The sequence below is a fragment of the Ahaetulla prasina genome, chromosome 6, assembly GCF_028640845.1.
Source record: "Ahaetulla prasina isolate Xishuangbanna chromosome 6, ASM2864084v1, whole genome shotgun sequence".
Lineage (NCBI taxonomy): Eukaryota > Metazoa > Chordata > Lepidosauria > Squamata > Colubridae > Ahaetulla > Ahaetulla prasina.
The window spans coordinates 111709802-111733644 of record NC_080544.1 but is presented as its reverse complement, the minus strand read 5'-3'; the positions used below and the strand labels follow the sequence as shown (position 1 = coordinate 111733644).

General features: G+C 48.0%; 1 protein-coding gene across 1 annotated transcript in view; it reads right to left on the bottom strand.

Annotated features, from left to right (window-relative positions):
• Positions 1-23843, bottom strand: part of MUC4 (mucin 4, cell surface associated) — a 38238-nt gene that overhangs the window by 7450 nt on the left and 6945 nt on the right. The window contains exons 2-5 of the mRNA XM_058189165.1: positions 9990-18242; positions 8653-8792; positions 5201-5365; positions 2268-2398 (exon numbers count right to left, since the gene is read on the bottom strand). Of these exons, the coding sequence (XP_058045148.1) occupies positions 2268-2398; positions 5201-5365; positions 8653-8792; positions 9990-18242 (8689 nt within the window). The remainder of the gene's footprint in view (positions 1-2267; positions 2399-5200; positions 5366-8652; positions 8793-9989; positions 18243-23843) is intronic.

Genomic DNA, 23843 nt, shown 5'->3' with positions numbered 1-23843 from the left:
ATTTTCCATTCTAAAATGTATTTTTCTTGTGTATAGTCTTTCAAGTAAGCAGAGATTTTTGCCATTTCTGCCAGATTTGATACTTTAAGTGTCCATTCTTCAATTGTAGGTAATTCTTCTTTCTTCCAATATTAAGACTTGTGGATTTCAACTCCCAGAATTCCTCAGCCAGACGTGTCTGTTTCTTTTTCTCTTACCTGCCGAAGTGGAGAGATTCCAGAGGAAGGGATTGCAAGAGAGTAAGCAAAGCTGGCTGAGGAAGTCTGGGAGTTGAAGTCCACAAGTCTTAAAGTTGCCAAGGTTGGAGACCCCTGCACTAGAAGGCAAAAAAAATCTGACACATATAAACACACGCCTGAATTCAGTTGGTTCAGTGATCGTTAGAGTTACAACGGCGCTGAAAAAAATGACTGTTTTTCACACTTTGCAGCCACGTGAACGAAACTCAGATGCTTGGCGACTGGTTCATATTAAGAGAGTTGCAGTGTCCTGGGGTCACGCGATCCCCTTTTACGACCTTCTGATGAGCAAAGTCAGTGGGGACGCCAGATTCACTTAACAACCCTGTGACTCGCTTAAAAGCTGTAGGGATTCACTTAACAATTGCGGCAAGAAAAGTCTAAAACGGGGCAAAATTCACTTCTCAAGTGTCTCGCTTAGCAACATGGAAAGTTGGCCTCGATTGTGGTCGTAAGTCGAGGGCTAGGTGTGAAGTAGCTAGTATAAACTCTTACGTGTGGTTTCTTCTCATCCGCGCCTGAGAGTTGCTCAGTTTAGGAACCTTCGCAGACATTGCAATGCATCGATAAAAATTGGGGGATTGCCAAAATTGCACCCTGAAACCAACCTGTTTTTTTCGGTGATGCAAAGGGAACATGCGCACCTGGAATTTCTGAGTGACAGCTCTCGGCAGCATTTAACCATGTATTTTTCCTCTTCCCGTCTTCGACTGATTAAAGACGCTATTGAGGGGTCCTCCTCTGAGCTGGGTGGTTTTCTTACAGACGTTTCATGACCCAACTAGGCAACATCTTCAGTATTACAAGGGAGTGCGGTTGGAGGAGGAGGAGGGGGGACTGTGGGATGCTTGGTGCTCCCTGAACTTGCTTGTTTTCTCGCAGACGTTTCATGACCCAAATTGATGATTACTCAATCATCAGTGATAGAAGATCTGAGTGCTAATCTCCCTTCCTTCTAGCACAGATGACGCTATCTAGTTGGGTAATGAAATGTCTACAAGAAAACAACCAGGACCTCTTCTCCTTCTCCTTCTCCTTCTTCTTCTTCTTCTTCTTCTTCTTCTTCTCCTCCTCTTCCTCCTCTTCTTCCTCCTCCCTCCTCCTCCTCCTCCTCCTTCTCCTCCACCTCCTCCTCCTCTTCCTCCTCCTCCTTTTCCTCCTCCTCCTCCTTCTCCTCCTCTCCTCCTCCTCCTCTTCTCCTCCTTCTCCTTCTCCTTCTCCTTCTCCTCCTTCTCCTCCTCCTCCTTCTCCCTCCTCCTCTTTCTCCTCTTCCTCCTCCTTCTCCTCCACCACCCCCTCCTCCTCCTCCTCCTCCTTCTCCTCCTCCTCCCCTTCTCCTCCACCTCCTCCTCCTTCTTCTCCTCCTCCACCTCCACCTCCTCCTCCTTCTCTTCTCCTCCTCCACCGCCTCCTCCTTCTCCTCCACCTCCTCCTCTTCCTCCTCCTCCTCCTCCTCCTCCTTCTCCTCCTCCACTGCCTCCTCCTCCTCCTCCTTCTCTTTCTCCTCCTCCTCCACCGCCTCCTCCTTCTCCTCCACCTCCTCCTCTTCCTCCTCCTCTTTCTCCTCTTCCTCCTCCTTCTCCTCCACCACCTCCTCCTCCTCCTCCTCCTCCTTCTCCTCCTCCTCCACTTCTCCTTCTTCTCCTTCTCCTCCACGACCTCCTTCTCCTTCTCTTTCTCCTTCTCTTTCTCTTTCTCCTTCTGTTCCTGCTCCTGCTCTTCCTCCTCCTCCCTGCAAAAGGCACTCCCTTCTAGCACTGATAATGTTACTTATCTAATTGGGTCATAAAACATCTGCAAGAAGCAAATTCAGAATACACCAAGGACCCCACAGTCCTCCTCTTCCTCCCCCCCCTCTCCTCCCCTCTGCAAACCCCTCTCCCTTCTAGCACTGATGATGTTACCTAGTCTGGGTCACGAAACGCCTGCAAGAAAACAACCAAGCTCAGAGAGCACCCAAGGACCCCACAGTTCAACCCCCAGGCTACAAATATTCCCCTTTATTGGTAAAGAGATTATTAGTGTTACCTGGTGTACCCGATCAGCACATTGGGGGCTGAGAGTTTAGTGTAGTCCCACTGCATCCCTCCATCTTGGTAAAGGAACAGCGCGTAGGTTCGGTAACCATCTGTGGTGAGAATGGCTTGATAGGTGTTTGTCTAGATTAATGAAAAGAAGGACCAGGGGTGACATGATAGCAGTCTTCCAATATTTGAGGGGCTGCCACCAAGAGGAGCGGGGATCGACTTATTTTCCAAAGCACCAGAAGGCAGGAGAAGAAGCAATGGATGGAAATTAATCCGGGAGAGAAGCAACCTAGAACTAAGGAGACACATCCTAACAGTGAGAACAATTAAACCAGTGGAACAGCTTGCCACCAGAAGTTTTGGATGCTTCATCACCGGAGGTTTTTAGAGACTGGACCACCCTGGCAGGGATGGTCTCTTGCCTTGAGCAGTGGGTTGGACTAGAAGCCCTCTGAGGTCTCTTCTTAACTCTTGTCATCCTGCTACTCTGAATCGCAGCGGGTCCGGCTAACTTCATGAAAGGACAAATGTCGCGATGCTTCTGAAATCTGGTGGGGCCTCTGGGGGCTCAACAGACTAATGCAGTCTGTTATTAACAGCAGCTGCTTGCAATTACTGCAGGTTCAAGTCCCACCAGGCCCAAGGTTGACTCAGCCTTCCATCCTTTATAAGGGAGGTAAAATGAGGACCCAGATTGTTGGGGGGCAATAAAAAGTTGACTTTGTATATAATTATACAAATGGATGAAGACTATTGCTTGACATAGTGTAAGCTGCCCTGAGTCTTCGGAGAAGGGCGGGATATAAATGCAAATAAATAAAAAAAATCGACTCACCTTGCTGGTCTGCTTCTGTGCCGGGTAGGGTTGAACTTTGTCCCAGGTGACTTTGAGCAACCACCGAGCTCTATAGGAAGAGTTGACGTACTGGCGAATCTTTGCTTCCACGTCTCGGACCAGCGAGTGCTTGGCCGAATTCTCACAAGGGTATTCCTGCGCGCAAAGGGAGAGCAGGTTGCAAGTGGAAAACCAAAGGAACGTTTAGAGCAGGATTCGGCAACCTTAAACACTCAAAGAACCACAAAGGTCCTAACCAGAAGCCCCCCGTTCAATGCTGGAGACAACCTGAAGTCCGGTTCCCCCACCAACTACTCCTAGCGCGGCATCCTTTTTCCTCTACCTGTCCTAACCGAAAGCCCTATCGATTGTGGAGCTGACTAGCAACAGGGAGCCTCAGCAGAGGGATGAAAGAGCCACATGCGGCTCCAGAGCCACATGCGGCTCCAGAGCCGCAAGTTGCCCCTGGTTTAGAGTAATGGTGGAGAAGGCATCGGAGATCTTCTGAACTGTGGGGCTCTTGATGCTCTCTGAGCTTGGCCGATTTCTTGTAGATGTTTCCTTACCTGACTAGGTGACATCATCAGGGCTAGAAGGGAGTGGGGTTTGCGAAGAAGAGGAGGAGGAGGAAGAGGAGGAGGAGGAGGAGGAGGAGGAGGAGAAGGACAGAGGGGTCCTTGGTGTTGTCTGAGCTGGTGTCGTGTCCCATTCCTCCGCTGACGGCCGGGTCAGGGAAATCCGAATCAGGCGTGCCTCTGCAGCTCTGCCAAAGTCCTAGCAAAGTCCTCAGGGCAGGCAGGAGACCAGAAAGTGACTTCAGCAAGATACGTTTAGACTTTGCCTGACTCAGAGAATGCCAGAAAGCAGGTCCTTTATGTAGGCCATGGGGTGTGGCTCCATGACTCGGCACTTATCCAGGCCTGCCCCTCCCTTCCTTCTGTTGCCTCCGCCTATCAAGTCTTCTGACGCGAGGGTCACTCCAGTCTGCAGCTGTTGGCAATTGACCTCCCTCAGGCTCACATGCTGTGGGAGAGGGGGATGGGTCTAGTTGCTCCATTTGCCTGGGCATGGAGCCAGAGCTGGGGGCTGGAGGTACTTCCTCCTCTTCAGCCTGTCTGGGCATGGAGCCAGGGCTGGGGCCGGGAGGCATACTAGGACATTCCTCCGTGTTCGGAAGCAGATAAGAAGGCCCCGGCTGTGGTGAGATCGGACGAGACACAACAGCTGGGTTGTTTTCTTGAAGACGTTTCACTCACTGGACTATGTAGCATCATCTATGCTGCCCTGTTTCCCCCAAAATATGACCTCCCCTGATAATAAGCCCAATCGGGCTTTTGAGCGAATGGCAATAAAGCCAAGCGTTTGTTTCAGGGTTCAAAAAAATATAAGTCAGGGTCTTATTTTCGGGAAAACATGGTAGAAGGTTGAATGCGCACCCTACTCCCTTCTAGCACTGATGATGTGATCTAGTCAGGTAATAAAATTTCTGGAAGAAAAGCCACCAAGCTCAGAGAGCACTAAGGACCCCACAGCCCTCCTCCTCCTCCTCCTCTACTCTGCAAACCCCACTCCCTTCCATTTTTTTTACTACCGGTTCTGTGGGCGTGGCTTGGTGGGTGTGGTGTGGCTTGGTGGGCGTGGCAGGGGAAGGATACTGCATTCCATCCTCACTCCAGGGGAAGGATACTGCAAAATCCCCATTCCTGCCCCACTCTGGGACTAGCCAGAGGCGATATTTGCTAATTCTCAGAACTACTCAGAATTTCCGCTACCAGTTCTCCAGAACCTGTCAGAACCTGCTGGATTTCATTCCTGCCTCCAGCACTGATGATGTTACCTATTTGGGTCACAAAATGTCTGCAGGAAAACCACTCAGCTCAGAGAGCATAGAGGACCCCACAGTTCTCTTCCTCCTCCTCCTCCTCCCTCCTCCTCCTCCTCCTCCGGTCAGCAAACCCCATTCCCTAGCTAGGGGATTCTGGGAGTTGAAGTCCACACCTCTTAAAGTTGCCAAGGTTGAGAAACACTGATCTCATGGATTAACTAACGGACTAATTTTGCTTCTTAGAGATCCACAGCGTAAAACCATCGACATTCACCTGGTAAAAGATGGTGCCAGACCCTCGGGAGAAGTCAGCATTGTCCCAAAACACAGCCACCATGGGTACTTCCTCACGGCCATTAAACCCACTGGAAGGTGGGTTGGGATAGCTGGAAATATCTTTGTCAGAGGCGGGGAAGATGATTTGTCCATTATCCGTGAACTAAAGGAAGGCATAAAAAGATGTCACCCATCAGAAAGAGATTCTGCTCATGTAGCCAACACAGTTCGCTGCCTGCTGCATTCTACACACAGAGGAATGATTGAGTCTGTCATTTGCACCTCTATAACTGTCTGGTTCGGTTCTGCAACCCAACAAGAAAGACACAGACTTCAAAGGATCATTAGAACTGCAGAAAAAATAATTGCTACCAACCTGCCTTCCATGGAGGACCTGTATACTGCACGAATCAAGAAGAGGGCCCTGAAAATATTTACAGATCCCTCGCATCCTGGACATAAACTGTTTCAATTCCTACCCTCAAAATGATGCTATAGAGCACTGCACACCAGAACAACTAGACACAAGAAGAGTTTTTTCCCAAAGGCCATCACTCTGCTAAACAAATAATTCCCTCAACACTCTCAAACTATTCACTAAATCTGCACTACTATTAATCTTCTCATCGTTCCCATCACCAATCTCTTTCCACTTATGACTGTGTGACTGTAACTTTGTTGCTGGCAATCCTTATGATTTATATTGATATATTGACCATCAATTGTGTTGTAAATGTTGTACCTTGATGAACGTATCTTTTCTTTTATGTACAATGAGAGCAGATGCACCAAGACAAATTCCTTGTGTGTCCAATCACACTTGGCCAATAAAGAATTCTATTCTATTCTATTCTATTCTATTCTATTCTATTCTATTCTATTCTATTCTACATCATAATATATCAATGCCAATAATATAATATAATATAATATAATATAATATAATATAATATAATATAATATAATATAATATAATATAATATAATATAATATAATATAATATAATATAATACTATACAGTATTATAAGTTATTCTGTAGTAATAATAATTTTACTAACTGTATATATTAAATATATATGCAGACTTATGACTGGGATTGAACCCAAAATTTCCATTGCTAAGCGAGACAGTTGTTAAGTAAGTTTTGCCCCATGTTACGACCTCTCTTGCCACCGTTGTTAAGTGAATCACGGCAATGGCAAAGCGGGTCACACGGTTGTTAAGCGAATCTGGCTTCCCTTTTGTCTTTGCTTGTCTGAAGGTCGCAAAAGGGGATCACGTGACCCCGGGATACGGCAATCGTCATAAATATGAGTCAGTTGCCAAGCAGCCGAATTTTGATCGCGTGACTGACTGTGGGGATGCTGCAGCAGTCGTAAATGTGAGGAATCGGTCATAAGTCCCTTTTTTCAGCGCCGTTGTAACTTCAAGCGGTCACTAAATGAATGGTTGTAAGTCAAAAGACTAGCTGTATTATTGTAACACGTGGTCATGTGACCTCAGGACGCTTAAATTGCTGAATGCTGTTGGAACTATGGATCTGGGTCATAGGTCCCCTTTTTCAGGTAGGTTGTTAATTTCAAATGACAGGTCATAAAACGAGGACGGCCTGGATCTGGCGCAGAGCCATGGAGGTGCAGTGGTTATAATACAGTATTGCGGACTAATTCGGCTTCCTGTCAGCTACCAGCAATTTGACAGTTCGATCCTGACCAGCTCAAGGTTGACTCAGCTTTCCGTCCTTCCATTGTCGGTAAAATGAGGACCCAGGTTGTTGGGAGCAAGAGGCTGACTCAGTATGGGCCTCTGGTGGCTCAGACTGGTAAGACAGTCTGTTATTAACAGCAGCTGCTTGCAATTACTGCAGGTTCAAGTCCCACCAGGCCCAAGGTTGACTCAGTCTTCCTTCCTTCCTTCCTTCCTTCCTTCCTTCCTTCTTCCCTCCCTCCCTCCCTCCCTCCCTCCTTTTCCTTCCTTCCTTCCACAGCCAGGAGTTTGATCCTGACTGACTCGAGATTGACTCAGCCTTCCGTCCTTCTGACGTCAGTAAATTGAGGACTTAGACAGCTGACTCTGTAAACTGCTCGGAGTAAGGCTGTGAAGCACTGTGAAGTGGTCTATAAGTCTAAGTGCTATTTCCCCTTCCTTCCTTCCTTCCTTCCTTCCTTCCTTCCTTCCTTCCTTCCTTCCTTCCTTCCCTCCCACCCTCCCTCTGTCCCTCCTTTTCCTTCCTTCCTTCCACAGCCAGGAGTTTGATCCTGACTGACTCGAGATTGACTCAGCCTTCCGTCCTTCTGACATCAGTAAATTGAGGACTTAGACAGCTGACTCTGTAAACTGCTCGGAATAAGGCTGTGAAGCACTGTGAAGTGGTCTATAAGTCTAAGTGCTATTTCCCCTTCCTTCCTTCCTTCCTTCCTTCCTTCCTTCCTTCCTTCCTTCCTTCCTTCCTTCCTTCCTTCCTTCCTTCCTCCCACCCTCCCTCCCTCCCTCCTTTTCCTTCCTTCCTTCCACAGCCAGGAGTTCGATCCTGACTGACTCAAGATTGACTCAGCCTTCCGTCCTTCTGACGTCAGTAAATTGAGGACTTAGACAGCTGACTCTGTAAACTGCTCGGAGTAAGGCTGTGAAGCACTGTGAAGTGGTCTATAAGTCTAAGTGCTATTTCTCTTCCTTCCTTCCTTCCTTCCTTCCTTCCTTCCTTCCTTCCTTCCTTCCTTCCTTCCTTCCTCCCTCCCTCCCTCCCTCCCTAACAGTGTTTAGAATGCAGAATTGCAGGCAAACTCTGCCAAATGTGAGCAGTTCGATCCAGACTGACTCAAAGTTGACTCATCCTTCCGTCCTTCCGAGGTGGGTAAAATGAGGACCCAGATTGTTTGGGGGCAAGATGTGGACTCTGTAAACTGCATAGAATAGACTGTGAAGCCGTAGATAAGTCTAAGGGCTATTGCTCTCCGATTGTCGCATTCGCAACAATCCCTCCCGTCCTTCTATCACTCCCACCACTCTCTGCACAACTTTGCCATGTGCAGTTGGAGGCTCCATATCTGATGCATGTTTTTATCACTCGCTACTCCAAAGACCCCACCAACGTGACCCTCTCACCGGATTGGTTCCTAGCAAGGCGAGGATTCCCCTTGGCGAACAGAATAAGAGAAGAACAACAGAATAACAGAGTTGTGGGAAAGGTATGTTCCCATGTAGGAGAAGGAGAATCAGAGCCTGGGGTCGGAGTCAAGAGAGCAATCAGCGTATAATCCTTACATTGTCACAAGCGGTTTAAGTTTCAGTCCGTTTTGAATTCCGCCAGTTAAGTCCTGACTGTTAGTTGGCCAGATTCTTGTTTGTGTTAATCAACTTAACTGGAACTTAACGTGTGGTCCTGATTCCTCATGCCTGACACAAGTACACACACGCACACGGTTAATCTCAAATCACTAAATACTCACGTAAAGAGAGTTGCGTAGGGTTTTTCCAAATGGGATCCCAATCTCGGGCTTGAAGAGGGGCGACCTAAAATCCACTTTCCTTTCGACGTACTGCTTATCGTTCACACTGGCACCGTAGGGGTACAAGGAGACCGCTGCGCCTGTACAACACGTGACAACCGTTGAGGTCATTTTGGTTTGTTTTTATTCAGACATTTTGACTTTTGGTTGGATCACGGTTTCAATTTAAACCAGGAATACTGAGAAAATTGATGGAGATTAAGGCGTAGAAGCTGATCGTTATAATTATTATCACGTTTACTGATATTTAACATTTTTTTGTGTCTACCTTTTTTGGACACAAAGATGGTAAAATGACCATAGAAAAGAATAAAAGTAATATCAGGACTTCTGTTGTTGATCAGCCACAGCTTATTAAGTGATGTTACCTTAAAAATCAGGGTTTCTAATGAACACCAGATAGTCCTCGACTTATGACCATGTACGACCAGAATTTCTGTTGCTAAATAAGGCAGTTGTTAAGCGAATGCCTGATTTTATTTATTTATTTATTTATTTATTTGATTTGATTTTTATACCGCCCTTCTCCCGAAGGACTCAGGGCGGTGTACAGGCAAGATAAAACAATACAATATACAGATTAAAATACCGTTTAAAAAACTGAGCTTTATTGCCACAGTTAAACAAATCACTGGAGTCATTAAGTGAATCACATGGTCGTTAAGTGAATCCACCTTCCCCCCTCACTGATTTTGCTTGTCAGAAGCTGGCTGGGAAGGCCGCCAATGGCGCAAATTTTGATCATGGGACCGTGGGATGCTGCCACGGTCATAAGTGCGAGGATGGGTTATAATTCACTTTTTTCAATGCCATTGTAACTTTGAACGGTCACTAAACGAATGGTCGCTAAAGTCAAGGACTACCTGTTATTGCTGCTAAAATGTGATTGGATGCAACGTGTCCCCAGAGACGGTCAAAATTCAAGATGGCGGCGACCATGTGATTCAAGTCCCACCTCCCTTTAGCGGCTGCAGCCGCCATCTTGACTCTTTCGACCGCCTCGCCCCCCCCCTCCCCCATAGATGCCTTCATTGGATACATAACATGGACGCTAACAGGAAAGGGAGAACCTTGTATCCCGGGTGGACCTAACTATGGACCTTTTACCACTTGTGGACTTCAATTCCCAGAATTCCATGCTGGCTCAGGAATTCTGGGAGTTGAAGTCCACAGGTTTTAAAGGGACCATGGTTGCTCACCTCTACTGTTAATCCTGTTCATGGGAAAAACCGTCCGTCTAGCAGACGGAGAAAATGTGGTTTCTCTCACCAACCCACCTGATGGTGCACCAGCGACGACGGCAGGTTTTTCATCTCGTTTGGTTTTCTTGTCCTTGGACTTCTTCGAATCGGACTTCCTCCTTGAGGTTTTGCCGGCGGGTTCTGAAAACTTGGTGGCTAGTAGGCCCACTCCAGATAAGGCGAGATGAACATCGCTCAGTTTGGCTTTGCTTAAGTCAAGAGCAACCTTACCTTTCATGAAACTCTGATGCTCTTCTGCCGAGTTGGAGCCACTTGAAAAGTTCCCGTCCTTCTCATCTGAAGCAGAAGAGCTGTCTGGAGATGCGGGACCTGGTTTCCCAGGAAGGGTGAGCCCCAAATTGGCTAGGACGTCAGAGTTGATGGACAGGAGACGGGTATCTGCTGTGAGTTGAAGTCCTGGTTTTCCAGAAGCCAACTCTGCTGGGACTTCAGGCTTGGAGGACAGTTGAGGGGCATCTCCTTTCCCTTGAAGTCCTGGTTTTCCAGAAGCCAACTTTGATGTCTTTGCCGGAACTTCAGGCTTGGAGGACAGTTGAGGGGCATCTCCTTTACCTTGAAGTCCTGGTTTTCCAGAAGCCAACTTTGATGCCTTTGCCGGAACTTCAGGCTTGGAGGACAGTTGAGGAGCATCTCCTTTACTTTGAAGTCCTGGTTTTCCAGAAGCCAACTTTGATGCCTTTGCTGGAACTTCAGGCTTGGAGGACAGTTGAGGGGCATCTCCTTTACCTTGAAGTCCTGGTTTTCCAGAAGCCAACTTTGATGCCTTTGCTGGAACTTCAGGCTTGGAGGACAGTTGAAGGGCATCTCCTTTACCTTGAAGTCCTGGTTTTCCAGAAGCCAACTTTGATGCCTTTGCTGGAATTTCAGGCTTGGAGGACAGTTGAAGGGCATCTCCTTTCCCTTGAAGTCCTGGTTTTCCAGAAGCCAACTTTGATGCCTTTGCTGGGACTTCAGGCTTGGAGAACAGGAGAAGGGCATCATCTTTGTCTTGAAGTCCTGGTTTCCCAGGAACCAACTTCGATGCCTTTGCTGGACTTCCTTTTGCACCCAAAAGAGAAGGTTGCACTCCATCTGCAGAAGAAGCTGTGGATAGCCCCTTGTGAATGGCCAAGATTGAATTGAAAACTTCACTTTTTTCTTCTGGAGTTGAGGGAGACGAACCTTTCCCAACCACACTTCCTAGTTTTGGGCCACCTAGTTTAGAGGGTGCTAAGAGCAGCCCGTTTTGGGGAAGCAAGAAAGCCAATGGAGAGGCTACTCCTGATAGTTGACCCGCTGCTGGTTTGGTTCCTTCAGCAGAAGATGGGTGGATTAAGTTATTGACACTGTCCAAAACCTCAGAGACTCCTTGCAGAACCTCTCCACCTGGTTTGGCATCCAAGGTTGGGCCGTCTGATACACCCAAAGTATCACCAATGGAAATATGGTCACCTAGAGGCGGGAGAGAGTCTTCTGCACGTCCAGCACTGATGGAATTTGCCAAATTTCCCTGGATATCTGAAGATGGCTGGGAAGAATCCGGAGCACCAAAATCCTGGCTCATTCCTTGGGTGGCCAAGTTCCCATCAGAAGATACTGAGCTGGGAATCGAGGTTTCTTCTGGAGATTCAGCAATCATGGCTCCATCACTAGAAGGTTGTCCACTTATTGACTCCGAATTTTGTCCAAATTGTTCTGCTACATTGTTTTGATTCACACCTGTTCCTGTGGAAGAAATGGACACTTGGGCACCTGCTGTTCCTATGTTGGCAGTATCCGTCCCTCCATCGCTGGAGAGGGATGGTTCTTCATTAACCAGGTTTTCAGAAACATCTTTGCTGACTAATGTCCCAGGGGACTGTGGTTGAGTAGACGATGGAGCTAAGGATTGTTTCTCGCTTACAACTGAATCGTCCTCAGATGTCTCTGCTTCTTCCCCTTCTGTAGCTACGCTATCTGGAGATGTTTGAGATCCTGCATTATTTGATGTTGACCCTGCGTTGGCTATCTCCTTTCCTGGGGATAAGGAAAATTCTCCATTCTCAAGTCCTCCAAGAATGTTTTCGTTGGCAGATGTTTCTGGCAATTGCAGTTCTGTGACTGATGGAACCAGAGAAGCCTTCTCCCCACTGGCGATGGAGTGGCTTTCTGTTGGTTCTGCTCCCTCAGAAGCAAGAGAACCTTCTGGGGATGTTCCATCTGGTGATAACTGAGATCCTTCATCAGTTGTTGACTTTCTGCTGGCAGTTCCCACCTCTTTGGTGGAAGATGAATCTCCTTGTGACTCTGGAGTGGACGGAGACAACGATTCCTTTTCTCCAGGCACACTGGAGGACGCTTCTACTATCTTTGCACCATCAGGAGGTGGAGTCCCTGTTGATGATTTTCCATCTAGAGGTAGTTGAGATCCTGCGTTTGTAACTGTCTTGCTAGTTTCTTCTTCATGGGAAGAAGAGATGGCTTGTGATTCTGGACCAGACGCAGCCAAAGATCCTTCACTCATTCCTGAGACTTCTGGTGTTCCTGCCTCTTCAGAAGCTAGAACTTCATCTGACCCAACAACACCGTTTGGAGATGACTGAGGTTCTGCATTAGTTGCTGGTTCTGAATTGACTGCTTCCACCCCAGCTCCATCGCTAGGTTTTCCAGAGACCTCTTGATCTTCTAGGGCTGTTGATGATTCCGTAGCTGATGAAGCTAAAGAAGTCTCTCCCTCACTAGCAGAAGAAGAGCTTTCTAATGGTTGTACTCTGTTGGACACGTCAGATGTTTCAGTAGCTCCACCAGCCATTACAGATGGCTGAGCTCCTGCATTATTTGTTGACCCCGAACCAGTCGTTTCCAACTCTTCACCAGGGAGAGAAGATTCCCCAGTTCCTCCAGAAACAGCCTCACCATCTGATATTCCTGGAGATTGTGATGTTGTGGCTGACCATGTCAAAGACAATTTCTCCCCATTGTTGGAAGTATCTTCTTCTACTGCTTCTGCGCTCTTAGAATCTTGAACCTCTGATGTTGGCGAACCATCTAGAGATGATTGATATTCTGGGTGAGTCCCGGATTCTAAGTTGGCGTTTTCCACTTCTTCAGTAGAAGCAGAAGTTGAATGTGATTCTGCAGCTGATGGGATCAAAGATCCTTCCTTCCCATTTACACTGGACGGACCTTCTGATCTCTCAGAAGTTCCAGTGGTTGTAGATGGCTGAACACCATCAGGAAGTAGCTGAGATAGTCCGTTATTTGCTGACTCCACCGTAGCTGTTTCAGTCCCGTTATTATTTAGGGAGAATTGTCCATCACTAAGTCCTTCAATATCCTCTTCGCTGGTAGGTGTTTTAGACTCTGATCCTCTGTCCAATGGATCTTGAGAAGATATCTCACTGATCATATTAGTGATGTCTTCGGAATCTTCTTCTACTCCATCAGAAGAAACCACACCTTCTGGAAGGAACTGGATTGACTTGTCAGTTGCTGGAGGTGAATTGGCAGTTCCCGCCACTTCAACAGGGAAGGCAGGGCTTTCTTTGTTGAGGGCTCCAGAAAACTCACCACTTTCTGAGGTTGTGGGTTCTTGTGTCTCTCTGGTCAATGAAGCCAAAGGTGATACCTTCTCACTAGCTGCAGATGTTTGCAGTTGTTCTGTCTTTTTAGAAGTTCCAGGTGCTGCTTCATCATCTGGAGATGGTTGAGAACCCCCAGCGAATGGCTCAGAGGCAGAAGTTTCCGTTCCTTCGGCAGAAGAGGCTGATTGTGGTGTTGCAACCTCAGAAGATACTGCTCCTGTTGACAACTGAGCGTCATCCCTTGGGACTGAGGTCTCTTCATCTTCTAAAGGTGCCAGAGCTAAAATTCCTCCAACGGGTGAAGTTACTAATTGTCCCACAAGAAAGTCACTTCTGGGCTGACCATTGTTGCTCACTGTAACGGCTGTTTTGGCTGATGAAGCTGACCCTGTGTCATCTTCCCCATCCCTTCTTTCATCTACAACTTCACTGCCTGGAGTAGAATCAAGAGTTTTGGGTGATAGACTTGGGGAGGGTTCTCCATCTTCATTCTCTGAATTGGAAAGCATATCCTCAATAGATGCAGAAGATGTTTCTCCTGAGGGTTCCTGAGTTTTTGTTGACATCTCAGTGTCTACAAGGGGAGGAATTGTTCCAGATTTTACATCTGGTTCATCTCCAGAACTTGGGATACTGCTTTCCAGTGCATCTTCAGAACCTAGCTGTTGCTCAGAAGGTCGAGTATTGATTTTGTCCTGGGTATTGTCACCATCTAGAAGAGGTTCTTCATTAACCCCTGGCTCTGAGGTAGATCCAATTCTCTTTTCTTTAGGAGATAAGATTGGTCCATCGCTTGAGTCTCCAGAAATGCTTGGTTCCTCAGTAGCTTCTGCAAGAGCTGACTGAGGGCTTATGGTGGATGGAGCAGAGGAAGTTTCTTCTCCATCAAAGGTAACAGAATCTTCTGGAACCTCTGAGTGTGTTTCCGTGTCATCTTCTTTTGGTGGTTGGGGAGAAGTTGCCAGTGGGATTCCAGAAATTGAAGAGAGCCCTGTCTCAGAAGGCGAGAGATCTGACACACTGCGGTCTTCACTGTTGGCTTGTGTGTCTACCTCATCTGAGGAAACACTTGGGATGGTGTCACTGTTTTCAGAAGGAGAACCCATATTTCCAGGTGATCCACTGGGCAAGGCCTCACTTCCTTCTCTCTCTGAAGATGGCTCATTGGTAGATCCAGGAGCTGAAGTTTCTGCAGGTGGTCCTTCAGCCTTAGCAGCTTCTTCATTGTCCACAGGAGGAGGAGGAGAATCTTCTATGTCCCCTGAACCAGTTTCCATGTCATCCTCTTTTGGGGGTTGAGAAGAAGGTTGGGAACCTTGAGGTGATCCACTGGGCAAGATCTCACTTCCTTCTCTCTCTGAAGATGGCTCATTGGTAGATCCAGGAGCTGAAGTTTCTGCAGGTGGTCCTTGAGCCTTAGCATCTCCTTGGTTGTCCACAGGAGGAGGAGGAGGAGAATCTTCTATGTCCCCTGAACCAGTTTCCATGTCATCCTCTTTTGGGGGTTGAGAAGAAGGTTGGGAACCTTCAGGTGATCCACTGGGCAAGATCTCACTTCCTTCTCTCTCTGAAGATGGCTCATTGATAGATCCAGGAGCTGAAGTTTCTGCAGGTGGTCCTTGAGCCTTAGCATCTCCTTGGTTGTCCACAGGAGGAGGAGGAGAATCTTCTATGTCCCCTGAACCAGTTTCCATGTCATCCTCTTTTGGTAGTTGAGAAGAAGTTTGGGAACCTTCAGGTGATCCGCTGGGCAAGACCTCACTTCCTTCTCTCACTGAAGATGGTTCGTTGGTAGATCCAGGAGCTGAAGCTTCTGCAGTTGGTCCTTCTAAGTCCCCTGAACCTGTTTCCATGTCATCCTCTTTTGGGAGTTGAGAAGAAGGTTGGGAACCAGATAATGAATTGGACGGAAGTTCTGTTGCGTCTGGTTCTGAAATTAGAGATCCAGAAGGTGCTTCATCGGGAGATGTTGAAGGAAAGGTAGGTTCTCCTTCTGAGGAGAAACTGGAACCAGATGTTAGGGCATTCTCTACAAGTGACTGACTTGGAGACAGTGGATCATTCAAGGTCCCTGATCTTTCCATAGGCAATGGGGTTCCAGAAATTGGAGAGAGCTCTGTATCAGGAGGTGGGAGATCTGACCCACTGTCATCTTCACTGTTGGCTTGTGTGTCTACCTCATCTGAGGAACCACTTGGGATGGTGTCACTGTTTTCAGAAGGAGAACCCATATTTCCAGGTGATCCACTGGGCAAGGCCTCACTTCCTTCTCTCTCTGGAGATGGTTCTTTGGTAGATCCAGGACCTGAAGTTTCTGCAGGTGGTCCCTGAGCCTTAGCAGCTTCTTCACTGTCCACAGGAGGAGGAGGAGAATTTTCTATGTCCCCTGAACCAGTTTCCATGTCATCCTCTTTTGGGGGTTGAGAAGAAGGTTGGGAACCTTCAGGTGATCCACTGGACAAGACCTCACTTCCTTCTCTCACTGAAGATGGTTCGTTGGTAGATCCAGGAGCTGAAGCTTCTGCAGGTGGTCCTTCTAAGTCCCCTGAACCTGTTTCCATGTCATCCTCTTTTGGGAGTTGAGAAGAAGGTTGGGAACCAGGTAATGAATTGGACGGAAGTTCTGTTGCGTCTGGTTCTGAAATTAGAGATCCAGAAAGTGCTTCATCGGGAGATGTTGAAGGAAAGGTAGGTTCTCCTTCTGAGGAGAAATTGGAACCAGATGTTAGGGCATTCTCTACAAGTGACTGACTTGGAGACAGTGGATCATTCAAGGTCCCTGATCTTCCCATAGGCAATGGGGTTCCAGAAATTGGAGAGAGCTCTGTATCAGAAGGTTCGTTGGTAGATCCAGGAGGTGAGAGATCTGTCCCACTGCCACCTTCACTGTTGGCTTCTGTATCTACCTCATCGAAAGAGGAACCAATATTTCCAGGTGATCCACTAGGCGAGACCTCATTTCCTTCTGTCTCTGAAGATGGTCCATCAGTAGATGCAAGAGCTGAAATTTCTGTGGATGATCGTTGACTTTCTGCAGGTGGTTCTTGAGCCCCGTCAGCTCCTTCATTATCCACAGGTGGAGGAGAACTCGCCGTCATCTCAAACAAAGCCCCTGATTCATTTTCAGACACAGTATCCAAAACTGAAGATATAGGATTTATTTCATCCTCAGGAACACTGTTGGATGTGGTAGCAGCCTCACTATCTTCTAACTCTGAATTAGCTGTTTCCACCCCAGGGTTCAAGGAGGAAGCGGTGTCACTGAGGAGATCTGCAGATCTTTCTTCATCTGGTATCTCAGTTCCCTGGGCAGACTCTTGTCCTGGAAGTGGTGACAACGAAGATGTCCCTTCATTGCTCTTTGGGTTTCCTGAGTCTTCTTCTTCTCCTTCTTCTTCCACTGTGGAGGTTGCCCCCACCTCACCATCTTCAGGCAACTGAGAAGGTATCTCTGGCGTTACAGAAAGCCCCATCAAAGGAATATCTGATGCATCCAACTGTGAAGTCCTAACGAGGGTGTCACCGGGAGGCCCTGAGTCAGATGGACCATCAGTTGTTCTATCTGAAGGAGAGGAATTCGATGCTTCAGCATCTACGAGGTCTTCTGGTTCTTCGCTGGGCAAGTTGACAGGGCTTTCATGATTAAGCTCTGGGCCTGATGAAGATGGAATTGGGTCTGTATCTCCTCTTCCTTCAGGAGAACCAGGATCCACACTAGCAGGAGATGGTTGAAGGGAGCCTACATCAAAGTCACTTGCCCCTGGAGATCCAAAATTTTCATCGGTGGGCAATGGCCGAATGGGAGGGAACCCTGTTGAAAGCCGTGAGGTCTCAGGACTATCCTCTGAAAACAGCAAAGGTTGATCTCCAGCATCTACGTTCTCTCCTGTTCCTTGGTCAGGCAGGTCTTCTGGGGTGCTAGAAAAAACTGTGGCATTTGAGGATGGGTCTTCTACCGTCCCACTCTCATCCATGGATGGTTCTGGGGTGTCTTTCTCTGCCTCTAAAGGGGCAGCTTTGGTTTCTTCCCATGAAGTTGAGGTGGGCTTGAATTCTTCCTCCAGATTTGGTTCTCCAGGGATGTTCTCCAACGGTTTGTCTCCATCTGGAGGACCTTCACTGGAAAGTTCAGTCTGGGCTTCTTCTGTAGAGGGAGATGCTAAGAAGTCTTCTTCCAAGGTTGCCAAAACAGTCATGGGAGCATCTGTTATGCCAGAATATCTCTCCGTGATTAGCTCGGTGGCTTCGTGGCCAGTGTCCAAATCAGGAGATGGTGTTTCCTTTGAGGCTTCTTGGGACTCAGCGAGAGGGTCTCCTTGAAGGGTCTCTTTTCCCAAAGTTGGCTCTGAAGAGTTGACTTGAGTCAAGGCGCTCTTCTTCACCGAAGGGTCTTCCACGGTCTCCTTGAGATCTTCCGGGATTTTGAAGATTTTGAGCATGCTGATTAGAGAACCAGAATCGTTTTTGCTGGACGCCAACCCAGAACTGAGAGGTTCTCCAGGACTTGACGTCTCCCCTTCTCCAACAGCTTCGGGGGTCTCCCCATTCATCTTGGTAGGGAAGAGGGTTTCAGCCGGAAAGTACTGATCCTCCTCGGTGGTGGTAGGCAGAGTAGGCCCAAAATAATCATAATCTATTATCGTGGAAAGAAAATTCGGCGTGGAGTACTCGTCTTCGACGGCCGGATGTTGGGTGGACACGGGGAGTGCTGCTCCCGTTGCGATCCCTGCAAAGGGTTGACAAAACAAGAGTCACACTTTTGCGACAAACTACAAGCTTCTGGACGATCAAAATAGATCAAAATAAATCGATTAATATACAGAACTCAATGAGGACTTGATGCTTGATCCCCATCTCTGGAGGTTTTGAAGAAGAGGCTGGACTGTTATCTCAAAAATGGTTCAATCAGTTCACACGCGTGTTACCAGGGGGTTGGACGACAGGCAGTCCTTGACTTACAACCATCCACAATTACAGATAGTCCTCAACTTACAACAGTTCATTTAGTGACCGTTTGAAGTTACAACAGCACTGAAAAAAGGGACTTACGAGCGTCGTCCACACTTACAACCGTTGTAGTGTCCCCATGATCATGTCATCAAAAGTCAAAATGTTTGGCAACTGGTTCATATTTATGACGGCTGCAACATCCTGGGGTCATGTGATCGCCTTGTGTGACCTTCTGACAAGCAAAGTCCGGTTTGTGACCGTTTGCCTCCCACTGACCCGTGCGCTCTCACAGAGAGGGACTCCTCAGGGTACCGTCAGCCAAGCAATGTCGGCTGGCGGCCCCCAGGGGGAGAGCCTTCTCTGTGGGGGCTCCCACCCTCTGGAACGAACTTCCCCCAGGACTTCGACAACTTCCTGACCTTCGGACCTTCCGCCGCGAGCTGAAGACTTATTTATTTATTCGCGCAGGACTGGCATAGAAATTTTAGAAGCTTTTATTATTCGGTTTTAAATTTTAAAGTGGGTTTTATTGTTCTAAATGCATTTTAATTTGGGGCCATATTTAATAAGTTTTTTTAATTTTTGATTTTATTCTGTATTTATTCATTGCGGTTTTATTTGGCTGTGAACCGCCCTGAGTCCTTCGTGAGAAGGGCGGTATAAAAATTTAATAAATAAATAAATAAATAAAGTCACTGGAGAAGCCAGAATCAGTTACTAACAACCACGGCACTGATTCGCTTAACGACACTGGCAAGAAAGGTCGTAAAATGGGGGCAAACCTCACTTAATAAGTTTATTTTATTTATTTTATTTTATTAAATTTTTATACCGCCCTTCTCCCGAAGGACTCAGGGCAGTGTACAGCCAGAATAAAATACAAGATATATACAATTAAAACGAATTAAAATATAACAAATTACTAAATGGCTGATCGTTAAAAATGAATTTAAAATTTAAAATATTAATAAAACCCCAATTTAAAATCAAACTATTTATGCCAGTCCCGCTTGAATGAATAAATATGTTTTTAGCTCACGACGGAAGGTCCGAAGATCAGGCACTTGACGTAGGCCAGGGGGGAGTTTATTCCAGAGCGTCACTGCCCCCACAGAGAAGGCCCTACTCCTGGGGGCCGCCAGCCGACATTGTTTGGTGGACGGCACCCTGAGGAGACCCTCTCTGTGAGAGCGTACGGGTCGGTGGGAGGCATAAGGTAACAGCAGGCGGTCTCCTAAGTACCCGGGTCCTAAGCCATGGAGCGCTTTAAAGGTGGTAACCAAAATCTTGAAGCGCACCCGAAAGACCACAGGAAGCCAATGCAGACTACGGAGCAATGGTGTTACGTGGGAGCCACGAGCGGCTCCCATTACTACTCGCGCAGCTGCATTCTGGACTAACTGCAGCCTCTGGGTGCACCTCAAGGGCAGCCCCATGTAGAGAGCATTGCAGTAATCCAGCCTAGACGTAACCAGAGCGTGAGTGACTGTGCATAAGGCATCCCGGTCAAGGAAGGGACGCAACTGGCGGACCAAGCGAAGGTTGGAGACTGGACGATAGTTACCCAAAATAGCTGGGTCCAGGGAAGGCTTCTTCAGGAGAGGTCTCACCACCGCCTCTTTCAAGGTGGCGGGGAAGACCCCTTCAACCAAAGAAGCATTTATAATCCCCTGGAGCCAGCCTCGTGTCACTTCCTGAGCAGCCAGCACTAACCAGGAAGGACACGGGTCCAGTAAACATGTAGTTGCATGCAGCCTCCCCAGCAACCTGTCCACATCCTCGAGAGCCACAGAATCAAACTCATCCCAAATAACCTCAACAAGACGAGTCTCTGTCATCTCGGCTAAATCATCGCAATCATGGTCCAAGCCATCACGAAGCTGAACGATTTTATCGTATAGATAACCTCAGCTCGTCCCCTTAGGGGGTCATCCCGTCCCTCCTGTTGAAGGAGGGAACGGGTCACCCGAAACAGGGCGGCCGGGCGGTTATCTGCCGATGCAATGAGGGTGGAAACGTAGGAACGTTTCGCCTCCCTCATTGCCACTAGGTAGGTCTTAGTAAAAGACCTCACTAGTGTCCAATCAGCCTCGGAACGGCTGGACCTCCAAATACTCTCTAGGCGTCTTCTCCGGCGTTTCATCTCTCTCAGCTCCTCGGAAAACCAGGGAACCAATTGAGATCTACGCCGGGTCAGAGGCCGCAAAGGCCGCAAAGGCACGACACGGTCCAAAGCCCCAGCCGCGGCCCGTTCCCAAGCCGCAACCAGTTCTTCAGTCGTGCCGTGGGTCTTCAGTCGTGCCGTGGGTCAGTGTCTCAGCAACAGAAATTTTGGGCTCAATTGTGGTCATAAGCGGAGGACTAGCTGTACAGCGGCGTTGAACAAAAGGACATGTTCACTGGATGCCCAAAGTTATTTCATTTGTAGCATATGTAGTCACGTGGACTGAGCGGTGCGGCGGCCTAGAGGCGGAGCTCTCGCTTCACAATCAAGAGGCTGTGAGTTCGATCCCAGGTAGAGACGTGCGGGGGCACCTTCGCCTGTGCAGCGCATGTTTGGTGCGCAGCGCACATGTGCAGCCAGCGAACCGGTAGTAAACCGGTTCAGTTTTCACCGCTGCTTCTCATCCAAGAAGTATTCTTCAGCTCTGATTGGAGAAATTTCGATTCCTCACCCTCCAGTCTGAGCTGAAGAAGCTTCTCGGATGGGAAGCGAAACCTCTTCAAAGAAAAACCAGAAAGTCCAGTTGCCTCTTGAAAGAAAAAGCACCTTTGGGGCCTCTGGTGGCTCAGACTGGTAAGGCAGTCTGTTATTAACAGCAGCTGCTTGCAATTATTGCAGGTTCAAGTCCCACCAGGCCCAAGGTTGACTCAGCCTTTCATCCTTTATAAGGTAGGTAAAATGAGGACCCAGATTGTTGGGGGGGGCAATAAGTTGACTTTGTATATAAAATATACAAATAGGATGAAGACTATTGCTAACATAGTGTAAGCCGCCCTGAGTCTTCGGAGAACGGCGGGATATAAATGCAAATAAAACAAAATACAAAAAAACCCGTGACCTGGATGATGGAGAAACTCCATAGACATCCTCAATTCCAGGTTGCTTCTCTCCTTGATTAGCTTCCACCCATAGCTTCTTGTTCTACCCTCAGGTGCTTTGGAGAATAGCTTGACTCCCTCTTCTTTGTGGCAACCCCTGAGATATTGAAACACAGCTATCATGTCTCCCCTAGTCCTTCTTTTCATTAAACTGGACATACCCAGTTCCTGCAACCGTTCTTCATACGTTTTAGCCTCCAGTCCCCTAATCATCTTTGTTGCTCTTCTCTGCCCTCTTTCTAGAGTCTCAACATCTTTTTTACATTGGGGTGACCAAAACTGAATGCAATATTCCAAGTGTGGTCTTCCTAAGACGTTTCTAAAGCGGTATTAACCCTTTGCATGATCTTGATATGGTGGAAACTAATCCAGGAGAGAAGCAGCAACCTGGAATTAAGGAGAAATTTCCTAAGAGTGAGGCCAATTAACCAGTGGAACTCCTTGCCCGCAGAAGTTGTGGATGCTCTGTCACTGGAGGCTTTTAAGAAGAGACTGGATAGTCACTTGTCTGACATAGTAGAGAGCAGTGAGGGCTAACCTTTTTGCCATCGTGTGCCAGGACGGGAGGGGCGGGGGGTTGTGCATGCACGTGCCCATACCCATAATTCTATGTGCCCCTCCCCCGTGCATGCCCATGCACCCCCCCCCTCCTCGCTCCTGGCATGCAATGGCCCGATAGGCTCGTTTTTCTCTCTCACCTGGCTCCAGAGCCTCTCTAGGAGCCTAGGGAGGGTAAAACGGCCTTCCCTCCCCCACTCCCCGGAGGCCCTCTGGAGGCTGAAAACGGCCCCCGTTTGTCAAGTTGGGAATAGGTTCACCATCAGGGGTATAGGATCTCCTGCTTGAGTAGGGGGCTGGACCAGAACAGGGGTCTCCAACCTTGGCAACTTTAAGCCTGGCTGGGGGATTCTGGGAGTCGAAGTCCTCCAGGCTTAAAGTTGCCAAGGTTGGAGACCCCTGGACTAGAAGACCTCTAAGGTCCCTTCCAGCTCTCTTCTGATTAATTGCTCAGGTATGTCTAGGTATGGCAGGCTTCAGAGCCAAGCTGGGTTGTGCTAGGTACAAACTCTTTCATGCATTTCGCATCAATAAATCTCTTTTCGAGATAAAAACCTCCTTTGCTAATCATTGCTCAGGTACCATTCCTGCTCCTAACAAAACACCCACGCACATACCTGGCACTCCGGTTTTACCCTGAGGAGGAAATGCTGGGGTGGAGCGGAGATCCAAGCCAAGTAAAACTTTGAAAGAACCATTTTTTTTTTTCCAATCGCCCCCAGAAACCTAGCGGATGCCAATCCAGAACCCGTAACAGGAATTCTATTATGTATTGGACCAGGGGGTCTGCAAACTTGGCTCTTTTAAGACTTGTGGACTTCAACTCCCAGAGTTCCTCAGTCACTCATGCCTTTTTCCCCCCTCTTGCCCTTTATAAAGTGGAGAGATTGCAGAGGAAGGGATTACAAGAGAGTAAGCTTTGCTGGCTGAGGAACTCTGGGAGTTGAAGTCCACAAGTCTTAAAAGAGTCAAGTTTGCAGACCCCTGTATTAAACAGGCAGGCAGGCAGGAAGGCAGGAAGGCAGTCTTACTTCCTTACTTCCTTACTTCCTTATTTATTTATTTGTCTCCTGCCCTTATTATTTTTATAAATAACTCAGTACTCCTTTCTCCTCCTATTTTTCCCAGAACAACGCCCCTGTGAAGTGGGCTGGGATGAGAAAGTGTGATTAACCCAGAGTTACCTAGCCAGCTTTCATCCCTAAGTTAGGACTAGAATTCACCGTCTCCTGGCGGTTGGCCCAAAGTCACCCAGCTGGCTTTCTTGCCTAAGGCAGGACTAGAACTCACCGCCTCCCGGTGATTGGCCCAAAGTTACCTGGCTGGCTTTCAGGCCTAACCTGGGATTAGAACTCACCATCTCTTGGTGATTGGCTCAAAGTCACCCAGCCTCCTTTCATGCCTAAGGCAGGACTAGAACTCACCATCTCCCAGTGATTGGCCCAAAGTCACCCAGCCTCCTTTCATGCCTAAGGCAGGACTAGAACTCACTGTCTCCTGGTGATTGGCCCAAAGTCACCCAGCAGGGTTTCATGCCTAAAGCAGAACTAGAACTCACCACATCCTGGTGACTTGCCCAAAGTCACCTAGCTGGCTTTCGTGCCTATGGTGGGACTAGAACTCACAGACTCCAGGGCTCTATCCTGGTGCCTGCACCCCTAGACCAAACTGACTCTTCATCTACTTCCTCTGCCCATACACAGAGCGCTGCATTTTG